The sequence below is a fragment of the Neopelma chrysocephalum genome, unplaced genomic scaffold (genome assembly GCF_003984885.1).
Source record: "Neopelma chrysocephalum unplaced genomic scaffold, ASM398488v2 Primary Assembly neopelma1_23b, whole genome shotgun sequence".
In the NCBI taxonomy this organism is placed as follows: Eukaryota; Metazoa; Chordata; class Aves; order Passeriformes; family Pipridae; genus Neopelma; species Neopelma chrysocephalum.
The window spans coordinates 11,326,313-11,353,685 of NW_020897692.1; the positions used below are offsets into that span (position 1 = coordinate 11,326,313).

At 38.6% G+C, this 27,373-nt stretch overlaps 1 protein-coding gene across 2 annotated transcripts in view; it reads left to right on the plus strand.

The window, feature by feature from the left end:
• COL12A1 (collagen type XII alpha 1 chain) overlaps positions 1 to 27,373 on the plus strand; it is a 97,471-nt gene that overhangs the window by 8,346 nt on the left and 61,752 nt on the right. For both annotated transcript variants that reach the window (XM_027697165.1, XM_027697170.1), the window contains exons 8-16: positions 376 to 666; positions 890 to 1,492; positions 2,845 to 3,117; positions 5,360 to 5,632; positions 6,563 to 6,835; positions 18,110 to 18,379; positions 20,226 to 20,492; positions 22,996 to 23,188; positions 26,054 to 26,175. In XM_027697165.1, the coding sequence (XP_027552966.1) occupies positions 376 to 666; positions 890 to 1,492; positions 2,845 to 3,117; positions 5,360 to 5,632; positions 6,563 to 6,835; positions 18,110 to 18,379; positions 20,226 to 20,492; positions 22,996 to 23,188; positions 26,054 to 26,175 (2,565 nt within the window). The remainder of the gene's footprint in view (positions 1 to 375; positions 667 to 889; positions 1,493 to 2,844; positions 3,118 to 5,359; positions 5,633 to 6,562; positions 6,836 to 18,109; positions 18,380 to 20,225; positions 20,493 to 22,995; positions 23,189 to 26,053; positions 26,176 to 27,373) is intronic.

The window sequence follows — 27,373 nt, forward strand, 5'->3', positions numbered from 1 at the left end:
AGTTATTCTTTGACCAAAATGGCAGCAGAGATGACTCCACTGTCATAGTGCTCTGCTTAAGTCTGCATTTGTTCACACTTTCTACTGTGTTTCTGTGAGTGTAGCTTTCACTTCTGGTTGAAATGGGTTTAAAGCAAGGCAGAATTTCTCTTGGAACTTCTTCTATACTTGAGGGACCACGAATGCATTGTTCATATTTCTACACTGATGTCGCTTTTGGACAGTCCTGTCATTCACTTCTGTTTATTTATGCTAAAAGTGATTTTTAGTAAAGATTAAGCAAAGATAAGTAAGTTTATTCCAGAAATAAAAATCATGAAGAAAATATGTTTTTATTGTCGTTAATATTTTGGGTTTGCTTTTCATTTCTTTCAGTGGTGGAGCCTCCTTCAAATCTGGTGGCCACTCAGATCTCCTCAAAATCTGTTAGGATCACTTGGGATCCATCCACAAGCCAAATAACTGGCTATCGGCTGCAGTTCATTCCAATGATAGCTGGTGGAAAACAGCATGTACTGAGTGTGGGTCCTCAGACTACTGCTCTCAATGTTAAAGATCTCTCTCCAGACACAGAGTATCAAATAAATGTTTATGCAATGAAAGGACTGACTCCCAGTGAGCCAATAACGATAATGGAAAAAACACAACAAGTAAAAGTTCAAGTGGGTGAGTTAGGAGCCACTACATTATTTTCACATGGTAGCTTTTCATTGATTAAAGCTCTGATGCTTGTTTTAATCACATACCTTTATAATTTATGAGAAACAGCTTTGCTTAGCATAGTTATTTTGTTTATAAGCAAGTGGGTGTGATACATGAACTACAGATGGAATTGTAATGCTGTGGCTATTGAAAATCTGTTTACAGTGGTTATTCTTTCTCTTTGCAGAATGCTCACGGGGTGTGGATGTAAAAGCTGATGTTGTGTTTTTAGTGGATGGTTCCTACAGCATTGGTATCGCCAATTTTGTGAAAGTAAGAGCCTTTTTGGAAGTGTTAGTTAAAAGCTTTGAGATATCGCCTCGAAAAGTACAGATAAGTCTTGTCCAGTACAGCAGAGATCCCCATATGGAGTTTTCTTTGAACAGATACAACAAAGTGGAAGACATAATTCAGGCTATTAACACCTTCCCCTACAGAGGTGGATCTACCAACACAGGCAAAGCAATGACATATGTGAGGGAGAAAGTATTTGTTACCAGCAAAGGATCAAGACCAAATGTGCCGAGAGTCATGATTCTTATTACTGATGGAAAATCGTCAGATGCTTTTAAAGAACCTGCAATAAAGCTGAGGGATGCAGATGTAGAAATATTTGCAGTTGGTGTGAAGGATGCAGTGCGTACAGAGTTGGAAGCAATTGCATCACCTCCTGCTGAGACCCACGTTTACACAGTGGAAGATTTTGATGCTTTTCAAAGAATATCATTTGAGCTTACACAGTCAGTCTGCCTACGAATTGAGCAGGAACTGGCTGCTATAAGGAGAAAATGTAAGTAACTGCTATTACTTAGAGGAATGTAGAAAATGCAGTGAAAAAAGATCTGAATCAATGTTTTGTGCTTGTAGTTACCTAAAGAATGTAAATTGATGAAATTGTCCACATACAAATGATAATTTTAATAACTGGGGATTTGCTTCTCATTTTCAAACATATTAAAAGCAATGGGGGAAATGAATGGTGAAATGGAGATGAAAAAAATATTGGAGAAATTTTTTTCCCCCTCCCCTGCTAAGTATCTAAAAAGCTATTAAATGTGTGTCTATTGGAATGACCTTAGTGGGTGTGCTCTGCTTTTACACTCAGTGTCTTGAGTAGAACAGTACTATGCCCATTCTTTTTTAGCTGTCTAAGATGAGGTAGCTAATATAGGCTTGTCTTTTAGATTTCCAAAGGCAGTGAAGCAATGCCAACAACTCTAGGGGTGATTTGATTAATATTTAGAGTAAAATTAATGGCCCTCTGGTATGGGCTTAGACAATACAACTTGAGACAGCAGATGCTGGGTGATATTATCTCAGTCTAACTGTACGAAGACTAAAGACTTCTAAGACTGAACTGAAGTAGCACATGGAAGTCTTCACATGCATCCAAATTTAGCCATCTTGGATGTTAAGAACTTAAAAGATTTCTAAATGACCAGCTTTTGATCAACTGAAGTTACTTATGATTAGTTGCACCCTCAATGCCCCTACCTATGTTTAGTAGAGCACAAACATTGAATAGTCCCCAATATTGAAAACCCCACTCTCTTTAAAAATAAGCCTTTTGTTTCAGGATAGCTTTGAGGAACAAACCAGCAGCACAGCCTTTGTTTAGTGGGCTGAAGCAGTTTTAAGATTCCCACTATTAGGCTGACTAGGCCAAACAAAACAAGCCCAGGGTGTCAGGTTTGTGTTTGTGCTTCATGTCGAATTCCTTGTTTCCCCTTCAACTTCATTCCTGAAAAAATACTGGTATTTATTTTGTCCTATTTCTAATCTAGATCTGAAAGAAATCCCAACAATTCTTAGTTATTACCGTCGATGGGACATATAAAAGAGGAAACCTAACTTGATCATCAGATTCTAACTTAAGTTTTCATGAGTATAGATGGGCTGTTTTAATTTGATTTAGAAATCACTGAGTTGATGCTTCTACTCATTGTTGAATGATTGTAGGCAACCTAGATATGGGCTTCATCAAATTTGATAGCTATAAGCAAATACTGTGCACATGCAATAAAATATCTGTTCAATTAGAATAAATGAAATTATTGAGGGTTTTTTTATTTATTTTAGAGATTTTGTGTTTAAAATATTCTAGGAGGTATGCCTCACATGCACATTTTTATTTCTATACAGCTTATGTGCCTGCAAAGAACATGGTCTTTTCTGACAAAACATCTGACAGTTTCAAAGTGAGCTGGTCTCCAGCTGGATCTGAGGTTTTGTCCTATCTCATTAAATATAAAGTAGCAGTTGGTGGAGATGAATTCATTGTTTCAGTACCAGCTTCAAGTACTAGCTCAGTTCTCACCAATTTACTGCCTGAAACTACTTATGCAGTCAGTGTGATTTCTGAATATGAAGATGGTGATGGCCCTCCCTTGGATGGAGAGGAAACCACCTTAGAAGGTAGGATTCCCATTATTCTCAGAAACAAAGGAGTCATATGTTCAAATAAGAATTTGCATAATTGAAGAATGGGTCTATGAGGAGCATCAGCTGAGGCTGAGAAGCTATGCAGAATGAAAATAAACATTATTGTATCTCAATGCATTCAGTAAAGATACAGAATTCCAATAATATGCAAACATTAAGTTGTTAAGATTGGATTTTATTTTCCCTGAAAGCTGTATGGATGCTGTGCTTCTCTGCATTCGTCTCTTTTCAGAGGAAGTAGTAAGTTTTCAATAATAAATTCAGTGGCATGAATTAATGTTAATATACAGTCCAGTTAGAGTAGATGAATATTGTAGGTCCCTTCCAACTGAACTATTCAATTCTGTTCTGCTCTATTGAATAGTTATGACTCTGATGCAAGAATGCATGTTGACTTCAATACATTTAAAGTGAAATGTGTGTCTATGTAATTTGTTATGCCAGCGAACTTAGCATTAGTAGAAATTCTGTTTTAGATACAATAGGCTTAAAGGGGGTTGAGTTTTGGTCACCTGTTTTTTTGTCAGAACTTCATGGGTCTGATCCAATAACTAATGCAAAACTTCTACTCATGTCAGTGTCAGTTTATGTGATCAAGGGCTGTCAATTTAAGCATGGTAACTGTACTTTTTCTTGATACAGTTGCCATGATGTATTTCTGCTGGTTGAAAGGAACAGCATGACAGTAAATTTGATTTTCTATTCTAGTAGTTGTATACTTGGTCTGCTCTAAATCATGCTTTTAAAAATATTGATCCACTCTTTTTAATTATTCCATGCTGTCATTTGTGACCTTTGGTGACATAAATTGTTCCCAGGGAGAAAAAGAAACAACACGGAGCTTTGTTAATTGGTGTTTCCTCTTAGGACTGATAGAAATAAATGCTTATAAAATAGCTTATTTTGGATGTTAAGTTTGGAAGATACAGGTTTCACTGTCAGCATTCACATTTCCATGACATTACCAGTCAGAATATTTTGGACACACATAATTTTCCCTTAGGAAAACAGACAAACTCTTGGCTGATTAGAATATGTAGCTTTTGTGTGTAAGGGACAGGGGAAGGAAAAGCTATAATAAAAATAGTAAATTCTCCCATGTTGTAATTGATACTGCCTTAAATAACTGTCAGCATCATGATCTGATGATATCCCAACGTGTCTGAGAAGATAGTCCTTCTGCAGTCAAGTAAACATCAGCAGCTCTCCATGCAGATCTAGCCAACAGTTTGGGCCAGATGGCTTTCTTGGCAATTAACTTTGATTTCAGGCTTTTAAAGGATTTGAAGTTGAGTATTGTATTTCTGATTAATAGGAAACAAGTTTGTTTGTTTAAAACTAAGATTATTAATTGCTTCACTTTTAACATTAAAGAACAATGCTTATAGCATATGGGTAGTAAAGAACAAAAAACTGGGGTTTTTTTCCCCTAAATGACAATGCAACTCTAGGCAACTTGCAGTACAGTAGATCTTAATGTCTGTTGGAAGAGCTGAGTCTTGTTTGGTGTGCCCACAAGTTCATCTGAGCTGCTGCTGCATCCTTTGTCAAGGAGCAGACTAGCTTAAATGATTCACCACAGTTTTTCTTTAGTTTCTGGAATAACAAGCTATTTCTTTGAGTTAGAGATGAAATTCAGAAGCCTTTTTTAAACGTTAGGTGCAACTCATATAGCAATGAATACATTTTTTGTTGAAAAAATTTTACTTAGAGAAATAGAATTGTTTTGGTGGTTTTTTCCCTGTTGCATTTTCTTTGGTCATTTTTTAAAATAGGAGAGCTGCCTGTGTGTAATCAGGTGTATCTGAGAACTGTCTGTAAATGGAAGTGGTGCAGATGCAAATGGCTACAGCAAGGAAACCTATACCATTTGTCGTGTTAAGAAGTTTCCCCACTATGCCCAAATGTCCCTTACACAGTTGAGTTCTACTGGTACTGCTAAACATGGTCAGACTGTCTTAATTTTCAGAATCTATTATATAAACTGGGATTAATATACTTTTGGGGACAACTTTGTTACACTGCTGAATGTAACTCTGGCCCTAAATTTTCAGAAATTACTAGTGGTGTATGTATCCTAAAACAATGGGAGGGCACGATAAGCTGTTGTTTTGCTAAACTGGATGAGCCAACAGAATGGTTGGAATGGTTTTACTTTAGATACTACTTCACCAAAGGCAAATATTTACAAATTATATGTGTATATTTTTTGTAGTTAAAGGTGCTCCTCGAAACTTAAGGATAACAGATGAAACTACTGATAGCTTTGTAGTTGGCTGGACACCAGCTCCAGGAAATGTCCTACGGTACAGGCTTGTTTATAGACCCCTTACTGGAGGAGAAAGGAGACAAGTGACTGTATCAGCAAATGATAGATCAACTATTCTGCAGAATTTGATCCAAGATACAAGATATGAAGTGTCTGTTATTCCTGAGTATCAGTCTGGGCCTGGGAATTCGTTGAATGGATATGCAAAAACTGACGAAGGTACATGACAAATGCTATGAATGTAGCAAGCTTAAGAAGAACTCCCTGGATGCTAACATATTCATACTAAAAAGAGAATAAATCTCATAATTAATATGTATTATCCAGATGAACAAAGAATTATAACATTGCCTAAGCCTAGTGGAGAGGCAATTTAATTTATCAAAATGGCAAAATTTATCAAAATTTGAAATATAGTCTCTTGAACCTGTAACACCTGATATGGCAAGGTAACTTGGGTGAAGAATCTACCTGTATATTTAATTAATTGTCCTCATGATTCTTCATATTGTCAGTGATATAAATTATATGCCTTTTGAGCAAATTCAGGCCCTGTTTGCATTTTGTTCTGAGTGCTTAGCAAGGAATTAATGAAGCATTTAATTTAATGAAGTTATCACTGTAGACTTGTGTGAAGATGCATGATCCTTTAACATGTATCATACCTTATTAAACAAAATCCAGAGAGTATGGAGACATTTATGAATGTCCTAATCATTGTTGAAATTTCACTGAGATCTTAGATATTATAAACCAGAAGAATTTTAATCAAAAGAACTCTGTAGGTGTGTTAATTTCATTGGTCATCTTTGACTTGATTCTGCAGATAGTGACTTCAACATGGATCTTGGCGTATTGAAGTTGAGCATATATTAAGTTTCTAGTACATATAAGTACTAGAATGATTGAGCCTGTTTTAACAGAAAAAAAAATGGAAGTAAAAAGACTTTATTGGGCATTTTTGCCTAAGGAGGGTGGGGATGATATTGTAAAATCCTGGTTATGGTAAAAGTATACTGTAGCAGTGTTAGTGCAGGCTATTCAGGAATTACTTTTTATCATAAAATCCTATGTCATAGTAACCTAAAAAATCAACCAAGAAATGAAGCTTGCTTCAACTTGTTTTCAACCTCTTTTTGGCATGTGCAGTCCGAGGAAATCCAAGAAATTTGAAAGTTTCTGATGCTACAACATCAACAATGAAGCTGTCTTGGGGTGCTGCTCCAGGCAAAGTGCAGCAGTACTTTATAACCTACACTCCAGCTGCAGGAGGTGAAACCAAGGAAGTGACTGTGAAAGGTGACACTACCTCTAAAGTGCTGAAAGGCTTGGACCAAGCCACTAGGTATGCATTGACTGTGTCCGCCTTGTATGCCTCTGGAGCAGGAGACGCCCTTTCTGGAGAGGGAGAAACACTTGAAGGTAATTATTTAATGTTTTCTGTACGATCATTCATTTATTTGATTGATGTTTATGGTGTCTTAAAGTGTCTTCCCAAGTTTTCCGTAGAAGTAAATATATGAATTAAAAATAGGCATAAAAACACTCTCCTACTTTACATGAATTTTCCAAACCTACTGTCCTCAAAAAAAACACGTGGGTTAAATCACTGGTTGTGGAGGGGACTCTGGGTCTCTTGAAAAAGGTGTTCCCCAGGAGCACCAACCAAAACTGACTGTACTTCCACATCAGCCTCAGTGAAATATTTTGTCTTATAACTCTCAACATCTGAACAGTTTTAGTGGCAGATTGTTCTTAATGTAAGGGGATTAATTAATGGAGTTAAAGTATCTCATCCATTTGAAAATTTGCAGCATTGCTACTGTACTGAGACTGAAAGATGTTCAGGGGCCATTTTTGCGTTAGAGAAACAACATCTAGTCTAGGCAAAGAGATAATGAGTCATACCCTGCTTCTAACTAAAAACCTGGAGCTGAGCATAAACAGTGCTGGCTAAGCGTGAAGTCAGAGCCAAAGACTTTCTTATAAGGAGGGGAGACTGCTCTTTCTCTGCCTTTGAGTGGAGAATTTCCCAGACTAGTTCGCTGTGAGCATTCTCAATATCATCTGTAGATTGTCAGAGGATAGGGAAAGCTGCGTCCTAGGCCTTGAAAGGAAATGTGACTGCTCTGTGCTGGCCAGGTATATATTGCTGAAGGCTGGCACTGCAGCTGTGTAGGCATGACACTTGAAAACATCTTGCAAATGAATTATGTGGAATTAAGACTTGTCCATTGATGCTAATGGAGTTAGAGACTAGCAATATACTTGACTCCCGGTTTCTGCATAAGTCTCACTTTTTGTTTACAATATAGGTTAGGAACCAAACCAGAAAAACCTTTTTAAAAAGGAAAATATAAAATCAAATAATTTAAAAAAATAATTTCCAGTCATATGCCAGTGTGCTGAATTCTTTCCACTAAAGTTTAGGCACTTACTTGAACACTGCAGTTTGCAGCATGGATGCTCTAGAATTCTTCTGTGGTTGATGAAGAAAGACAGATAGTCCATCTGAAGTCTCATTTTTCCTTCAGCTGAACATTTATTTGTCTGTTGACTATAGAAGGAGCAAATGAGAGCTCTAGGCACCAATGCCCTGCCCATCCCACTAAGACAAAGATCCAATCCACGTACTTACGCTGAGACAGGATGCAGCCGTTAGAGAATCAGGCACCTTGCAATTCACGCTGAAAGTTCCCTAACTCACTTGCTTTCACTACCCATGCAAGATCTGAATGCTTCTTTTGAGGGGAAAAGAGCTTGTCTCCTGCCCAGAACACTTCTGAGATCCAGGTAAATGAGAAGAGAGATCTGCTGCCCATATCCTCCAGAAAAGCCAGAGGTGATCAGGACCTAATGAACTTCCCTGTTGGCGGTGGTGCTGCCCCTTTTGAGGTCTAACACTTTTTTGGAGAGAAGAGGGAGAATGGAAATGTAGGCTTTACACATTCCAGGAGAATTTGAATTCACATCTCCACCATCTCCACATCCCAGCAGATTCACAAAGCTGCAGTGTATGCTGGGCAAGAATCTTCTTTACTCTTTCCATTGAACCTGAGCCACTGCACATCCAGGAATGCAAATTTCACTCTCAGAACAAAAGCAGACTGGATCTCAAGTAGACAGAGGAGGTGACATCCCTGCTTTTTCTTCTGTGCTGTCAGTGGTTAGAGGAATTCCTCTCTTCCTTTGCAAATCTCGAGAGGCCTCTGTCTCACTGTTAAACAGACTGAATTGTCCACATCCTTAGGGAGGTGTCTCAAATTTTAGTACAGGATTGACCAAGTTAACTGTTAACATTTGGTGGCAACATTTTCAGGAGTATATTTGTAGTAAACTCATGAGAAATCCTTTATTAACATGGAGATGTAGAGATAAAGTGTTTCAAATTCATAAAGTAAGCTTAGCTTTTTATCCTATCATAAAACTTGAGCAAGAGAAAAGTCTTTTAAGGCATTGCCTAGAGCTTCTGTTAGAACATATCCTAGAGAGCAGTGAATGAAATACAGTAGAATCCAAACAATGAAGTCATCAGAAAACCAGAATTCAGACTCAGGTACAGACTGTCTTGTCCTTTCAGTGCTCCCTGCCCCATCCCACCTCTCCAGGGCTCCAATTCCTATTTGGCCTTTCTGCCTTACTAAATTGTTAATAAGAAGAAAAATATTCTCAAAATTGGTTAAAGAGTCAAAGAATTTAAAAGAATAGTTGCGTGTACCTCAAGAATGAATTCATATGCAATCAGATGAAATTTAAAATGGGTGTTTCACTTAAAATGTCACAGAAGCATTCCTGTAAGAGATTTTACTCTAAGCAACTGAATTAAAACATTACATAAAAAATTCTGTGACAGATTTTTTCTTGGGATAAATATGAATAACCGAGCATCTTATCACTCAACTGAATTACTTTTTATTCAGTTCTTCAGCTGGGAGAAAACTAAATTTGAAATTACTTGTACCATTTTGACATATATAGCTTTGTGACTCAAATGTAAATTCTTTGAAGATTCAGCTGAATTTGAAAATCCTATCATGGTGCACTCCAAAAAACATTACTCTTCATATTAAAACTGTCTATTTAATTTTCTTGGTTAGATAAAATGTTAGTAAGAGCATTGTAGAGATGTCAGTCATTACTGGGTGATCAAAGGGAACAAACAGAATACAAATTTCTGTTTGCATGACAGCAAAGACCTAAATCAAATTTCCTTGTGGAACATCTATCTTGTATTTCAGCAATCAGCATATCTGCAGTTTTGAGGGGCAATAAAAGTACTTGAATTAGGCCAGAACTCTTTGAACATGGTCTGTAGATATTTTAACACACTCTTTGACTAATGGTATGAAAGGTTCTCAGAATATTTGTTGCAGCATATAAGGCAATATTTCACTGTATGGTATTATCTTACCTCATTGAAGGATAAAATGACAAACCTTTGAGGAAAACCAGACAATTAAGAGCAAAAGGTTCACAATTTTGGAACTGAAAGGTATCATTCAAACTTCAAAGCTTAGTATAGAAGTTTACATGAAAAGAGAAGTCATGCTGGCTGTGAAGCTAAAATAAATATGGTTGGACCCAGATGAAAAGTTACACGGGTTGGTGAAATGAATACTTGACCAACAAGTAGCTGAAATAATTTGTCTGACTGAGGCTGGAAACAGGACAGATCTTAACTTCTGGAGAAATAAACTTATCAACAGTAATAACAAAAAAGCTGTGAAAGGAAGCATAAAAAAGTGTTTAGTATTTCAGCTAGTTTTTCCGTGAGCTATGGTGTCTGAGAAACAAAACAGTGTGGTGTGTGTTTTGCATTGCCAACAACACTGAAATACTGAGCACTAAAGTGTTTTCCTGTATCAGGAATCCCTATGGGGCTTACTTGATGTCTTCACCATATGAATTCTCACCAAACCTATTCAGTGATGCCATAGCTGCTGGCCACTTCAGCTCCTCATCATATCAAGAGCTAAGCTTGAGATTGCCTTTCAAACTGGGGCAGTTGCTAGTTCATAGTATTGATATGTAGCCTGAGAGGAATCAGTTTGGGTGTAGTGAACATTTCAGCCCTAACAGGCAAGTGAGAAAAGGGGAGCTTGATACAGTAGTTTCTCCAACTATCTTATAGTCAAGTGGCAGGAAATGAAAAATCCAAACTCTCAGATATTTATGGAATTTTACTGAATTACTAAATGGTCTCCTGCAATTAAAGGTGTAGGCAAGCATTCTTACTGCTATCAGTAATGATTTATTTTGCTCTGCACGTAGTAGGAGAATGCACATGGGCAGTTACACTATCCCAGACAAGGGTATCCTTCACCAGAGAGCAAAAAAATGAGAAGTTTTTAGACTGCTCTAACCTGATCTGCAAGGACGTGTCTGCCCAGGCTTTCACTGAAGGCCCTTCAGTTATGTTTGTTATCTTCAAAGTATTTTGGAGCAGTTACAAATTGCTCTTGGAAGTTCCTCCTCTTCCTCTGCTTTGCTCTGCAAGGCAGTTTTTCAGTGTTTTGAAGTGGCTCGTTTGTTTCAGGATTCACGGGAAAAATCAATCCACATAAACCTAGAAATCATTCTGTGTACTTGATATCATTTACCAGCTGGGTAATCTCAGTTTCACCTTGTATTTTTATTTTCGCTAAGTATATGCTTGCCCTTATTGTTTCTCTTCATAAAACAGAGAGGGCAAATATTCCCCCAAGTAACTGTAGATAATCTCTTCTATAAACTGTTTGCATAGCTCTCTGGTGCAGCCCAAAGATAAACACATGCCAGAGGATCATCATTTTATGAACTGCTCAGAGACAACCCAGCATAGAGAGTTTAGCAAATGAGTAATCAGAAAATGACTCATTTCTGAGAGTGCCATTCCATTACCAGGTAATTGTTATTCAGAGAGAATGGGTTTATTTCGTTTTTGTGTGTTTGTGGAGCAGGAAAAGGGAAACAGTGTTTTGCCACTTTGTTAAAGGAGTGTGCTTTCCTTTTCAGTCATCCAGACTTGGGAAATTTATAGTGCTCTCATCTTTTATACAACCTCTTTCAGTCAAGGCTGATTTTGTCTACAGTTATGAGGTACTGTCCAGAGGTGAAAGTTCTGGAGCTTTATATTTCATACTCCTTTAAACATAATTGCATGTGCAAAATATGTGCTGTAGAAAACTCTCCACTTATGCATATTCTCTCACTTTCAAAAGTGCATGGTGATCCATCACTAGGCAGCTTTGGTTGGAGTCCTTCTATAAAGGTGCTGTGGAAAAATTTTCCTCAGACATGCTTTTTTGGCTATGATTCCCCTCAGCTCACACAAAGTTGTTGAAACTGCTAAAGTAAATTAAATCTGCGCAGACTGCCGTTTGCCCCGGCGTGGAACAAGGCTTCTGAGAACTGGGGGAACTAAACAAATTAGCACTGATGGTTATATTTGATGATGCGTAATACAGATTGAAGAAGAAGCAAAAAACACCCACAGAATGTCTTAGGGAAAAATCCCACTGTTATCCCCAAACACTCCAAACAAACCATTTGGCTTTCAGTGTATTTTGGGATCATATGATCTTACCCAAGTCATCATACACCAGAAATAAAATACAATGAGAAACATGGTAAGGGCAGTGAGTGGAAATGCAGCAGACAGTGAGCAGTTTGTGAGTGCTACTGTTTTCCTAATCTGTTTTTTAATAAGAGATGTGGTTTTAAGTCTGGCAAGAATTTGGTTTTCTGCCCAAATTCATGCTGTCAGATGAAAAGAACATACTGTACATTAGCTGCTAAATAGATTAACTTTCATAATTTGCAGTTGTTTTAAAGAGTAACAAATTCATTGCTAGATTAATCAATCTATACAGAAATGCTTAATCCTAAGAAATGTCTGAAAAGTTTGAAAGCTGAGGATGTTTTATGAGTGCCCTTTTGCTGCCAGTTATATATTTTTCAGAACATCTTTAAGAATATTTGAGTAACTGACTGTAAGCAGGGAAGTCATTACACTTTTAAATACGAATTTCAGAAAAATTTAGAAAAAAAGCTAGGTGGGTTTTTTTTCAGAAAAAATATTCAGTGATCAGATTCCCGTCTTGCTTTCACTGAGAAATTTCAAAGGGCTCCACTTATATCAGTGAAGATCCTAGGCTAGGCCCATCGTTTGTAAAAATGGACAGAGTTCTTTTGACATACATGAGATTGCTAGTCTTGATTAGCAGAGATGTCACCCATTTTATTTCTTACCTTTGCGCATTTTAGAATAAACAAAAAGAGGCGCAGTGTATTATATTCAGGAGATAAATTTGAGAGATAATTACGTAGTAGTCTCTCCCCCTTTAGAAAGACAATTTTTCTGTTTCTGTGATATAGGGCCCAATGCTACCATCCCATTTGATGAGTAGCTATGTGTGCTGTGACCATTGATCTGTACTAAAGCAATGTATAAAAAAAATTTGTCATGACTGAATCACTTTTAATTTTTAAGTTATTTTCTCTTGTATACATTTCTTGTAGCTTAGCTTTTGGATTTCTCTTTTTCAGTCAGAAAATGGATGGTAGTTCTTTGATAAAAAAATTATTTCTTTTTGCTGTTTCTATGGTAACATAAGAATGCTTTAGAAATTAATGACCTCCTACAGGCAGAATAGTACAAATTCAAGTGACATTTTCTTACAATGAGGTTTTTAGCATATCACAGGGACTTTACGTAATGTTCAGACTGCGTAGTGCTGCTTCTGTCCTGACAGAAACAAGGACTCAGTGTCCTCAGCAATTTAATGCTGTTTCATGCATTTTTAAAATTAGACATTCCAAGATGTTTGAGTATGACATTTTGATAATCTGTGGAAAATTATCTTAGTTATATCTAGGAAATGAAATATGTGACAGAAAAAAATAAGACAGATAATAAGATACTTCCACACAGTTGAGAGCAGTGTTAATTGACTAACTTTTGGAAAAGACAGATAAAATATTAAAAGGACTGAATATGAACACCTGTTGTTGTTGTCCTAGATCAGGGACTCAGGAGTGTTCTGGCCAAAGTCCCTGTTTTTTGTCAGAACTCTCCTGGTTGGCATCTTCTTACCTTTCTGCAGAAGATCAAGAAACCTTCTCTAATGGAGTCATGTGAGCATCCCTCTGTGTAGCAAGTCCTTTACTATCCCCTGTAGTATGCCCACATCCCCTCTCTACATGCCTGAGGTCTGACATTCCACCTACCTTATGTCTTGGAGGGAAGGATATCAGCCAACCCAAGTGATTCTGCTATCATCTCATCTGATGGGTGCACTTGGATCCTTGGCTGTGGCAATTTAACCTGTTGATTCAATGGGATACTCCTGACTTATGCCTATTGTAAACAAGGCAGGACTCAGGCCGTAACATACGCCTCTGCAGAGGAAGGCTCATTTATTCAGTTGATTATGACCTTTTAGGATGCTGGCTTAGATAAATACTATGTTTAACTTAAATGAAACATGGCTCTGCATAAAATTTAGCACTGCAGATTGATTTTGAAACCTGGTTTTAAAAACCACATATAGAAAGCTGTTTAAACTTTGGGCCCAAAATGTATGCAAAAATCCCACTGATATCAGCTGGAGTTTTGTGAATGTTTCTGAGGGGAAAGGTCATTTGAATAAGGCCATTTAATTTTTATGAATGTCAACATTTTAATTTTAGCTGATTCAGTCTTGTGTTCAATAACAACAGTGTTTGCTGGAGAGCTATGGGAGGTAAGCCAAGTGGACAGAGGGAAACTGCTTTAATATCATATTGTGTCTCTGGCACTCTACAGTGGAAAAACTTACTAGGGAGACTGGACATTACAGAAGTCCAGAACAGGGTGTAAAAGCACCTGACTGAAAGTTACCAAGTGAATTTTTGAGAGTGTATCTGCACTGAGTGATGGTAGAAGTGTACAGGGGACTGTGGGCAGTGAAAAGTGCTCTGAGCTAAAAACTGCCAAAGTGAATCTGATGGCCTGAAGCTGATGACTGGCTTGCTCTCCCAGACAGGGTTTTGACCTGTGCATGCAAACACTTTGTTTTACTGTGTACATACTCAGTATGCCTTACAGCTGTGCTTACACCAGCTGGTTTGGTGCTCCAGAGCATCATAGGACTTCATGCCTGTTGGGGAATAATTTTCAAAAAGGAAGTCCTTCCTTGCTTGATGATGTCTCGGGGGCTGTATGAAGTGATGAACATACATTGGCTTCCACTCGAAGTCAAGAAAAAGCAGGGGTGTTTTGACAGCCACTTGCCAGGCAGCCAGCCAGCCCTTTTCTTTCTTACAGTGTGCAGTGTCTTTCCATGCTCCTTATATGTCCTGTCTAATAATGGCCCATCTTCGCGAACGAAGATTTGGGGAAAGGTCTTTTACCTTTCCAGCCTGCGCAATGGATTTTTTAGGTGAGACACAGCCTGCGCTGAACTGAGCCCACCCTTTAATCCTAAGGTTCATCTGCCGGGGCCAAGCAAGCTTGGACAATGGCAGTGAGGTCCTCAGGACGTAGGTTTGTTTTAGAGTGTCCTTCTCATAGATGGATGGCCACACAGGGCTAACGACCTCCATCAGGCCAGGAGACCGGGATTTGAACCCGTGGTCGCAGCAGTGAAAGTCCTGCACGCTAACCACTAGGCCACCAGGGGTCTCATGTCCTGTCTAAACAAGGAGGTGTAAAGGCAAGAAGCAGGTGTAAAACAAGTATTTCTGAACACATGGACCAAGGAACAAAATTACTGTTCAGGTGTTAGTGTTGTAGATTTTTCTGTGTGCATGGAATGTAAGGAAGTTACCTAGGTATTTTGTTTTAATCCAAGGGAAAAATATTTCAAAGGTCTAATTGTATATTTGCTAGTCACCATGTTATACCTGTGTTATTGTGGAGCATAAATATGTTTCTTGATTCTGAATGGAGCAGCTTAGATAATATTTAATGGAATCCTAAGAATTTAAGACTTAGAGTTGGACTATATCTTCAACACAGCTGTTTCCTTAATAAAAAAAAACAAAAACCAAAAACCAACCACTTCTGGGAGATCCAGTGAAGCAAAAAAAAAAAAAAATCTGTGAGTGAACTTCCACCTCATGCATGAGGTGCAAATCAAGTTAGTGTGTAATGTTAAAGAAGTGTTCTCAGTTGCAGTGTAACATATAAAAAGTCTAATTTCCCTTAGTAGGTAAGTTGTCTTGTCAGCAGTTTCCAACTATTTGAAGTAAAAATTTTCCATTTAGTTCTAGTGGTTTGGTAGGAATCCCAGATCCTTTTCCCTCTCTTACCTTGCCTTATAAAAAAGACATTTAGTTCCAAAGAATATTTCTTTCAGAACCAACATATTACAGTAACTGCAGTTCATTTTAGTCCATTCCAAACAAATTATTTTCCTCCCTTATTTAATGACCTCAGTAATTGCTTAATCAATAAGGGTTTTAAATAAGCAGTTATTTTTGCAGTATTTCCAACATATATCATTAGCTCTGGTGTCCAAGAGTAGACTTGCAAAAAATTGTGCTGTGGTAGCAGATACTTTAATACTGAAATCATGTTGTGGCAGAGCCATGTTTTAAAGTAGCCAAAATAAAGTGACTTGTATATTTATATTACATTAAAATATGGAAAGAAAGGTTTTTATTGTGAGACATCTGTGCATTATATCAAGTTAAGTTTTCCATATTTTTTCCATTTGGATTGCCTTAATATTTTTTTTATTGTACGAAAAAGCCAAGATTTGGAAGCAGGAGCTTAAGAGCAGACAGAAAAATTGGTGTAATTTACTTTTGAAGGCAAATCTTTTTTTCAGGCTTCCAGGAAAATTGTTCTTTGGAGTTTAGATTCCGCCCTGGCTTTCATTTAATGCAGTCACTGAATTTGGTGAGACTTCATGAAGCATGAGCTGAATCAGGCCTTTTCACTATAACTTTTTTTCACTCTATGCAACCACTGTTATGAAAGGATAAGTGAACTTTACTAAAACCTCTCTATCTTAACCTTTTTTTGAAGAGAAGATGACATAAATTGTGGTGATTTATATTGTAAGGCTAAAAATTAGTTTGAAGAGTAAAATTGTAAGGACTGATGCAGAGTTAGGATGGAAAAGAATTGTCTCCAGAAAAACATAATGGGATGACTCTAAGACTGTGAAACCCCCACAACATGCACTGTTAGCTATACTTGAGAGTCATCTTCATGGTTGTTGTGGTACCCTTTGGTTCTGTAATCTGTGTAGCTGATGAATCTTTACTAAATTCAGATAGGTTGACATTAGTTTCCATTCATCATTAAGCCAAGTGGGATTTGTTAGCTCAATTTTAATGAAGTTATGCTGGCACTGAGATGTTTTCAAAATGAAGCTTTCTATAAGTAGTCTTGTTTGCTCCAGTGGGATTGGGCTTGGAAATATTGCAGGTTTGTGGTGGAAGTAAAAGACAAATATGAAAAGTGAAAACACAGTATATGACTTTGAGCAACTTGTTGCTCAGCCTGAAACTGCTTCAGGCTTCTGAATGTAGTTAGCCCTGTTCTTGCAAGGGGTGGAAATTGGATAGGTACTGAATTTCTTTGTGTTCCAAGAATTTTGATTCTAGTCCTATGGCTGCTGTGGTATAGTATAGGGATATGTTTTTATCAGTGAGAGTAAAACTTAACTGTGATGCCATGAGGCCACTTCAAGTGTTTAAGTCCTCTTGCTAAGCAGTCTCTTGGGAATGTCCTGTACAGTCGAAATGCCACAGAGAATAAACATCAAAGAATCAAAAAGCTTCTGTGTGTATGCAGATCTGGTTCCACAGATCCCTTTTTCAGATTTTGCTTTAATAAGACCATTGCACTAAACTCACCAGTGAGTGCTCCTTTCCTGCCATCAAAAACAAGCTAGTGCAATGGGAAAATTGAACGTATGTTATAAATGTACATTAAATGTTAAACAGAGGCACTCCTTTCACTGCACCACTCTAAACCAATGAGCTTCATTTTTAAGCTGTGGAATTACTCTAGTGTGTTAGGTGAGATTCATGCATCCAGCTGACAATTGAGTTTCACAGACTAATGAGCTGCTTCCTTTGTTCTAAGCTGGTTGAAACAACCTCCTCTGGGAGGATAGAGATACAGTTCTTCTGAGTAAAAAGATGGAGGGTGTTTTCCACTCTAAGGTTGGCATGAAGTAAAGACACTGCAAATTAGTTGTAAACATAAAATGAAATAGATGGTAGATCTGGTGAGTGGTAGTCTGGAAGATAATAGTACCATTAAACAAGAAGTTAAAGTTGTCAGAGAAAGGACTATTTGACCCAGGTAAAAGTCTCCTTTATTTAACCCCCAGAAAAAAATTACGCACATAAGGATGAAGATGAATGAATGAAATAAAGTTATTTATTTGAGAGTTAGAACTTGCCCAAGTGAGCTGCACCACATTTAAGCACTGGCTTCATTCCAAGTCTTCGAATACTGCCATTTTTATTTTGCGTATTCCAAAGCATGACTGCTAAGTATCTTACATGGTAAGGCACAGGATCATTCATAGTCTAAAGCTAGCTTGAAGCATCTTGTTGAAATGTTCATGAATTTTCTCTTGGAACTACAAATGTATGACATTGAAACTAATATTGATGGGAAAAGTTTGTTTTCGCTCTTATGATCATTTGACTTTCACATTTGTACTTTGCTATTGGTTTTTAAAATACATTTTACTGTTTTCTTTCTTGCAGAACGCGGTTCACCACGTAATTTGGTTACCACAGACATAACTGACACTACAGTTGGGTTGTCATGGACACCAGCTCCAGGAACAGTTAACCATTATAGGATAGTATGGAAATCACTTTATGATGATACAATGGCAGAGAAGAGAGTCCCTGGAAATACAGTGGATGCTGTGATAGAAGGCTTGGAGCCAGAGACTAAATACAGGATTTCAGTATATGCAGCCTACAGCAGTGGAGAAGGAGACCCAGTTGAAGGAGAGGCTTTTACTGATGGTGAGTGCAGTACAACATTTGTAACATTCTGTTCTTGATGAAATTGCCATTTTTAAAAGACAATGGACCTTATTTTTCTTCTTTTTTTTTTTTCCCCCAAAAAGTTGCCCCAAACCAAAATGCCACCTGAGCTCAGTCAATTCTGGCATTTTGCTGGACAATTAAAAAACACGAAAATCTGTTCTATGTCATATAGGTTTGGATTCAGCAAGAGTTACCTCCAATTTAAGATATGATTTTGTCTGCAAATTACTCTGAAGTTGGCCTTTCATAGGCTTGGTGTGACTACTGGAAATAAGGTGGAGGAAATGTTATGGATAAATTAGGGAGGAAAGGTGGTGTAAATTCCCACAGAATCAATGAGTATGCTTTCCAAGCTAACTGCCCTTTCCAGTCTTCACAGTCCTCAAACTGAGGCTTACTGGGTGGTTTTGATATTTGTTATTTACCTTTCTGGGGCTCTTCTTTTTTTTTCTTATTTGCCAAACATTATGTATTATTTGTGGAAGCAGGCTCAAGCCTCTCCTGCAGTGTAGGCAAAGTGAAAAAACACCAAGAGGCCAGAGGTGGCTTGTTGCTTTATAGCCAGAACTGGCAAGTAAAGCAGTCTGAACGAATGAATGAAGGGATGCCCTGAATCAGCCTTGATATTTCTGTTGTTTGTCTAAAGGGGCCATGTGAAGACAAAGCCTGAGGGAGAGCTCTGGGGAAGCATCATGTGTGTTTATATGTTCTTGTACTCTTTCCCAAGCATCTGTTTTGACTACTGTTGGAGACAGGCTGATGAACTACCTTAACCTTTGTCCTTGACCCATTTTAGTTTTTCTTAAGGTTTTGCAAGAGTAGTGATTGCTGCTGTTCCTAAGAGCTGACTCCCCAGAGTCAAAGCAGACTGCTGTCCCATGCCTTCCTTCTTTGTTCAAGCACAGCAGCCATCCTGCCCTTTTCAAGTTCAGTAGGCAGCTTAGCCATATCATTTGTTGCTTCTCTCTATGTGCTGACTGAGGGAACTTGCTATCAGGCCTATCAATAGCCCTAGACCTGAGACTAATATTGCATCTTTCTGGTACAAACAATTATTAGAAATTGTCAGTTCCTAGGAGCTGCAAAGCCTACCTTACCATGTGATGAAATATTGACCGATTCCAGCATGCCAAGAGGGTTCAGTTTGCCAAAACCTAGATGGCTTATTTCGGCTGACAGCCAGCATTGCATACCTTTCAGTTCACTTTGGATTATTTATACCATTTATACAGTCTGGAAAATATTTCTTAGAAGCCAAATGCTGCAATTTGTAGAGAAAATGATTTATTAGTCCATGGGCTTATTTCAGCACATATACTATGTTGCGAATAGTGATGAGTGATTTTCCAGCAGGATAGTTTGTATGGGCTCCAATACCCAGCAGTTTAGCTTTTTATCAGTATGTTATCAGACCAGTAAACTCAAAACTTTGAAAATCTGACCGCTATAGGACATTGTGTCAAAGAAAAAATAACTTTATAATTTATCACTTTCAATTTAGAGTGGTGAATCCATTATTTAATGGATTGCTGAAAAGTGACTAAAAAACCTCCCAATTATGCTGTGTCATCATGTGATTTATACTTCCCTCTTTTTCTCTCTGTAGTGAAGAGCACACTTCTGTTTGTTTAGTCCATTACAATTAAAAAATAATTAACAATGGCCTGTGAGATTCTGCTGTGCCTTCCCCACAATCAAATACTGTAATTTTAAAGAGGGCAATTTTATTTTTTAATACAGTAGAATTAATTTTGTAGTCAAGCAATTGAATATATCTGTATGTGATAAAGTAAACATTTATCTGTATTTTTACTCTGAAAAGTGTCACCAGATGCCAGGACTGTGACAGTAGACAACGAGACAGAAAATACAATGAGAGTTTCATGGCAGCCTTCACCTGGCAAAGTCTTGTCTTATCGTGTGTATTACCGACCACGCAGTGGAGGAAGACAGATGTTTGGAAGAGTAAATGCTCCTGCTACAAGCATAGTGTTAAAGCGGCTTAAGCCACGAACTACATATGACTTAAGTGTTGTTCCAATTTATGATTTTGGACAAGGAAAATCAAGAAAAGCAGAAGGAACAACAGGTATGTATCACAAGGTTGTACAGGACTTAATAATGCAAGTTTTGTGCTTAAAATTAATAATAGTGATACATAGAAAAGTATGGTGGTGTCTGCCAAGATCATGAATTGACAGGCAAATTGAAGAAAATGTTAGAGGTTGACAAGAGAGTTTGATTTGTTGTAAGCTTCACTATGGCATAGCCTGAGCACAGCTTTTTGCTGTTGATATTGAGGGTGTAAATATGGTGTAAAATGCTAGAAAATACTAGACTTGTTTTGAAACACTGTCATCAGAAGTCAAAACAAGGTGTTTTGTGAGGAAGACAATATATCAACAGACTACCTAATGAAGTATTGTCAGCTGTTTCATAATTTGCCTTTTGGTTGTGGGTATTGATTAAAGAGCTACCCAGCATCATTTTATTTAGGTTTGTCTTCTTTGGTCACTGTATTTTCTGGGAAAGACCTGAGGTAATAAAGAGGGGCCGTAGATGATTTTGAAGTTTCATCTGTGGAAGCCTGACTTCCTGGTCTTTTGGACAAGCTGTCTTCTCTCTCAGAAACTGAAACTCTTAATAGTCCTTTGTGGTAAAAGCAAAATTAATTTTCTACTCTACCTTTAGTATGTATCTGATGCTGATCTTATATTTTGTGAGGAAATGTTTTCTAGATATCCAGATCAATCAGATTAAGAGTCAGTTTCCTGCTGCAATAGATAGAAAGCCATTACCAAAAGAGAATTTTTTTCAAGATGTTTCTGCCTGTGTGGGGCTAGTGCCATTCACTGAGGTACTCTGTAAACAGCTCATGCCATTCTCTGTTCTCTGAATATAGGTTATATTGAATAATGACAGGAAGTAAGAAAAAAAAGTCTCTTATCAGTGGAGATATCAGCACCTCAGTTACTGAAGATTTCTTTTTAACCTAAAATGTGGTTGATATAAAGGAGTCATGAAAACTTGATCAGATCTTGACCAATACCTAGTTTTCCAGTGTTGAAAATCATACAGCTGCTTTTGATTTTTAAACTCTTCATCTTGATACAGATATGCCTCTGTGCTTTCAGTCTAAATAGTTGTAGTGGTAAACACTCTTTGGAAGAAAGTGAGGCCTGAGTGATCTTTTTATTTGGAGCTGTCATCATAATTCAGGGAGTATCATGGGAGATGAGACAGAGAGGGTATATTTTTCCTTGTAAGTGGGGCTGTATCTACCATTTCTCAGCAGAATTCACAATCTGAGGACATATATGATCTTTAAGCTATAGTTATACAATTGCACAGGCATAAGGATAAAGCAAACTCTTTATTTTTTTCCCTCCATCTTTCACTCCAAAGCTGTCGTGGTGACTTTCTGTTCACTCTCCCATTTTTTGCAACTTTGAGATTACACTGCTGCAGTATTTTCCTTGCTGCACTTCAGAGTTACACAAAAGCAAAAGTGATGCAGAAGCTAGCAACAGGCTTGTTAACCACTCTGTCTGTGAGTACTGACCTTCAGAGGAAGTTACCTCTCAAGCTGGTTGGCTGGCACTTTTCTGAAGAATTATTTTTTGACATACTGCCACACCTCTGGTGGTGAAGTTGCTTCAGCTGCCAGGCTATTTATCCCTCAGTCTGTTGACTGCAGAGGGATCCTCAATAATGAATTTAACGTACCTCTTGGTTAGATTGCTAAAATTCATGGCTAGGCTTCGCGAACAAAGATTTGGGAAAGGCTCTACCCACTTTTCTTGCAAGCACGTTGATGGCTAAAAAGGCCAATGCGAGAAAGGCAAGTCCGGTTGCAAAAGACACAGCAGAAAGACTCCTTAGATGGTATATTCTGCAAGGCACGATTCTTTCTGCGTTGTCTTTTCTCCTCTCAAGTGATCCTGCGTGCTTTCTCAAAAGCATCAGCAGCGTTATAGATGGTCTGTCTCCAGGCCTCCCGATTAGAGGCCAGAGTGGACCAGTTATGGTGATCAATATGCCCGAGGCTGAGTTGTTGCTTCAGGGAGTCCTTGTATCTTTTCTTCGGGGCTCCTCTCTTGCGTCAGCCGGTGGCAAGTTCACCATAAAGCAGGATCTTAGGGAGGCGGTGGTCCTTCATCCTGGAGACGTGCCCTGCCCATCGCAGCTGTGTTCTCAGTAGCATGGCCTCAATACTTGTGATTGCTGCCTGTTCGAGAACAGATGTATTGGTCACATAATCTGACCAGTGAATGTTTAGGATTGTATGGAGGCAGCGTTGATGGAAGCGTTCTAGGAGACGCAGGTGGTGGCGGTAGATGACCCATGATTCGGAACTGTATAAAAGAGTAGACAGCACAATGGCTCTGTAAACACTGATCTTGGTACTTTTCTTCAAGTGACAGGAAAATCACCATTCATCTTTTAATACTTGTATTTATGTCAAAGACACAAAGAGTTTAGGACTATCACTAATACTGGATTTGCATATGTATTTTTACATAAAAGCATGCTTGTTGATTTTTTTCCCATGTGCAGACCTGATCTAAACCATTTTTTCCCCATCCTTGCAGCCTCTCCCTTTAAGCCACCTCGAAATCTGAGAACTTCTGATTCAACTATGTCAAGTTTCCGAGTAACATGGGAGCCAGCACCAGGGCGAGTGAAGGGGTACAAAGTAACTTTCCACCCTACTGAAGATGATGGGAGTCTTGGAGAATTAATAGTGGGGCCATACGACAGCACAGTGGTATTGGAGGAGCTTAGGTATGGATAATAACTCATATTTGGTTTTGGTTGTTTTTTATTTTTTTTAAATAACTTTAGCTTAGGGTTTTTTTTTAATCAGGATCTGGTATTGAAATGCCTGGCAAAATCTACTGTAAGCAAGAAAGTAATTTTGACAATAAACTATGAAGATCTTGTTATGCAGTCTCTGGCAGGTCTCTTTGTGAGATTATCCACTTCCATCATGCTCACAGGAACTGAAGGAGGCAAAGATATGGGCAGGAGCTGTGTTCTGCATTTCAAATATGAGAATGATAACAGAATACTGGAGGATACTTGGGATTTCTAAAGTTTCCTCTCAAAAGTTCCTTGCCTCAGGTTTCTTGAAAAAAGCTGTTTGGTTCTTGATTCATTTTCTCAAAGGCTTGAATCTGTAAAGAAGGCTTCAGAGCATGTCAAAATCTGTTCTGCAAATATACTAAATATATTAAAAGTAGGATAATTAAAAGTCAAAGAATCATACAGTCACAGAATGATTTGAGTTGAAAGGGACCTGAAAGATCATCTACTTCCAACTTTGTTGCTGTGGGCAGGGATGCCTTCTCCAGGGATGGGACACCCACAGCTTCTCTGGGCAATCTGTTCCAGTGCCTCACCACTCGCAGTAAAGAACACCTTCCTAATATCTAATCTAAATCTACTCTCTTTCAGTTTAAAGCCATTACCTGTTGTCCTATCAGTATCTGCCCTGCTTAAATGTCCCTCTCCAGATTTCTTTTAGGTATGGGAAGGCTATCATAAGGTCTCCCTGGACCCTTCTCTTCTCCAGGCTGAACAACCCCAACTCTCAGCCTGTCTTCACAGGATAGATGCTCCACTCCTCTGATATTTTTTTGGCTTTCCTCTGGACTCATTACAACAGGTCCAAGTCCTTATGCTGGTGCCTCCAGAGTTGGACACAGTACTCCAGGTGGGATCTCACATAAGCAAAATAGAGGATGAAAACCACCTCTCTTGACCTGCTGATCAAGCTTCTTGTGATGCAGCCCAGGATACGTTTGGCTTTTGGGGCTTCAGGAGGACACTGCTGGGTCATCCTCAGTTTTTCATCCACCAGTACCTTCAAGTCTCTTTCCTCAGGGCTGCTCTCTATTCATGGATCACTCAGCCCCTATTTGTGCTTGGGATTTCCCAGGTGCAGGACCTTGCACTTGGCCTTGTTGAACTTCATGCGGTTCACACAGTCCCACCTCTCAAACCTTTTAAAGGTCTTTCTGGATGGCATCCCTTCCCTCCAGCTTGTTGGCCACACCACACAGTGCACTTGCTGGGGATGCACTTGATTCCACCATCCCTGCTGCCAGCAAAGATATTAACCAGCACCGTTCCCAATAGTGACTCCTGAGGAATGCCACTCATCACTGATCTCTGCTTGGATGTGGAGCCCTTGATCACAACTCTGTGAGTGCGACCACCCAGCCAATTCCTTATCCACAGAGTGGTCTAGTAGGTAAATCCTACTAGATTTACAGTCTAGACAATCTAGGGGCAAGGTTGTCATGCAGAACAGTGTTGAATGCTTTGCACAAGTCCAGGCAGATGATGTCAGTTGCTCTTCCCTTATCTACTGAAACTGTAAGCCTGTTGTGGAAGGCTACCAAATTTGTTAGGCATGATTTGCCCTTATGAAGCTGTCTTGGCTTTCACCAGTCACCTCTTTATTTTCCACGTGCCTTAGCACAGTTTCCAGGAGGATCTGCTCCTTGATCTTGCCAAGCACTGAGGTGAGACTGACCTCTGTAGTCTGTAGTTCCCCACATCTTCCTTATTTCCCTTTTTAAGAATGGGGATTATGTTCCCCCTTTTCCAGTCAGTGGGAAGTTCACTGAATTGCCATGACTTCTCAAATATGATGGCTGGTGGCTTAGCAACTTCATCTACCAGTTTCCTCAGTACCCGTGGATGCACCTCATCAGATCCCATAGACTTGTGCACCTTTGGATTCCTTAGCTGGTCTCAAACCTGATCTTCTCCTGCAGTGGGTGGTTCTTCCTTCTCCCCACTTCTGACTTTGCCTTGTGTGCCTGGGTGGTATGGCTGGGGCACTTTTCAGTGAAGACTGAGTCAAAAAAGTAATTCGGTACCTCAGTGTTCTCCCTATTCTGGGTGAACATGTCTCCTGTTTTCTTCTGGAGAGGGCCCATGTTTTCCCTAGTCTTCCTTTTATCACTGATGTACCGTAGAAACTTTAACAACTCAGCCTCGGGCATATTGATCACCATAACTGGTCTACTCTGGCCTCCAATCGGGAGGCCTGGAGACAGACCATCTATAACACTGCTGATGCTTTTGAGAAAGCACGCAGGATCACCCTTGAGGAGAGAAGACAACGCAGAAAGAATTGAGACTTGCAGAATATACCATCTAAGGAGTCTTTCTGCTGTGCCTTTTGCAACCAGATGTGCCTTTCTCGTATTGGCCTTTTTAGCCATCAACGCGCTTGCAAGAAATGTGGGCAGAGCCCTTCCCAAATCTTCGTTCACGAAGCCTAGCCATGACCGTAGAAACTTTTCTTGTTTCCCTTGATGTCCCTGGCCAGATTTAATTCTATCAGGGCTTCAACTTTCCTAACCTGATCTCTGGCTCCCTGGACAATTTCTCTATATTCTTCCCAGAATTAAATAACTTGAATGAGGAAGGCTATAAATTTAAGTACAGAGTGTAGAATCAGCTTTTAAATTTTTAAACTTCACTTTCTTGTGGAAGAGCTAGTGTTTGAACTTCATGTTTTAGCACCTTCTTTTCCATGAGTGACTTTTTTCTGTGAGAATTTAATAAGTGAAGTGTTTAGCATTTAACTAGCCAAATGACTTTACTTACAGTACACTTATTTAACTATTGCAGGGCAGGAACTACATATAAGGTAAATGTTTTTGGGATGTTTGAAGGAGGAGAGAGCAACCCCCTGATTGGACAAGAGATGACCACTCTTTCAGATACTACTTCGGAGCCATTTTTATCTAGAGGTAAACATGACTGATTTGAAGAAAAGGCAGTCTTGAATTTTGGATAAAAAAAGACCAAAAGTTTACTATGTTTCCTTATTGTTTTTCTAATGCACATACATATTTGTTTACAGGATTCAGTATATTCCCTACCCTGATGACATAAACCCTGGTCTGAAAAGACCACTAAGCATACTGCAGTTCACAATTCTAGTCCTACGCACCCTTTAGATAATTTTACAAAGCTGATAACGCAGGCAGCCCATGTTTTGCTGATTCTTCAAAGCCATCTGCATTGCATTTTCAAGCCGTCCACATCTGTGTCAAATCACATAAGGTCAAATGTGATTGTAGAGATCATGGCTAATATACAAGGGTGTCCACAGAAGTAGAACAAGGAATTTTAAGCAGATTGTTAGCTCTTTGCTTGTCCTTATATGGTGTCTTTTACTTTCAAGACTAAGATGATATAATGAACAAAGATCTGGTAGTTGGGAATGTCGCAGTGTTATTGTGTATTATTTAAGTTTATATTCAACATATCCATTCTTTAGTCTTTTGTTTTTCACTATAGAAGGAGGAGACAGTTCAGAAAGGCAATTACGGAGTCTCTCCAGTATCTGTTTGGGAGTTTTTCCCTGTGTAGCTAAATGTAGCTAAAGTTTCTGTGAATGTTATGATAGAAGCTCCCTTTGGTGTGATTAGTGGGCCTCTGCATGCTAATACTACTGGATGAGGAAAGTTTCAGGGGTCAGTCCTCCTTTATGGAAAGCATAAAAAAGCAGGTCTTTGCTTCTTAGTTGCCAAGTATAGAAGAATAGGTAAAGACTTTTCTCCTCTGCCATTTCAAAGCTTGCATAACCATCAGAGAGAATTTGGTGACAAGAAAGAACATAAGTGCAAAGTTCTTTCAGAGTTAAATAAAGAAAAAAAGGTTTCTAACAGCTGACAATATTCTTTTTGCTTAACCTCTTTTAGCCTTGTTTCCACACTGGGCTGTGTAAAAAATATTCATCTTGTATAACTTTATTGACAGCAATTTTAGAAAATTCTTAATTAATTGCTGTCCCACTGAGTCTAATACTAGAGGGTAAAACTGAGAAAAACTACAAAACAGTCCATCGGTTACATTAAAGCTTTAATAAGTCTGGAAGAAAAAAAATTGCTCTAACACTGGTTTATTATTTTTCATTATAGCAGCTCTCATTTCTGTCTTCAG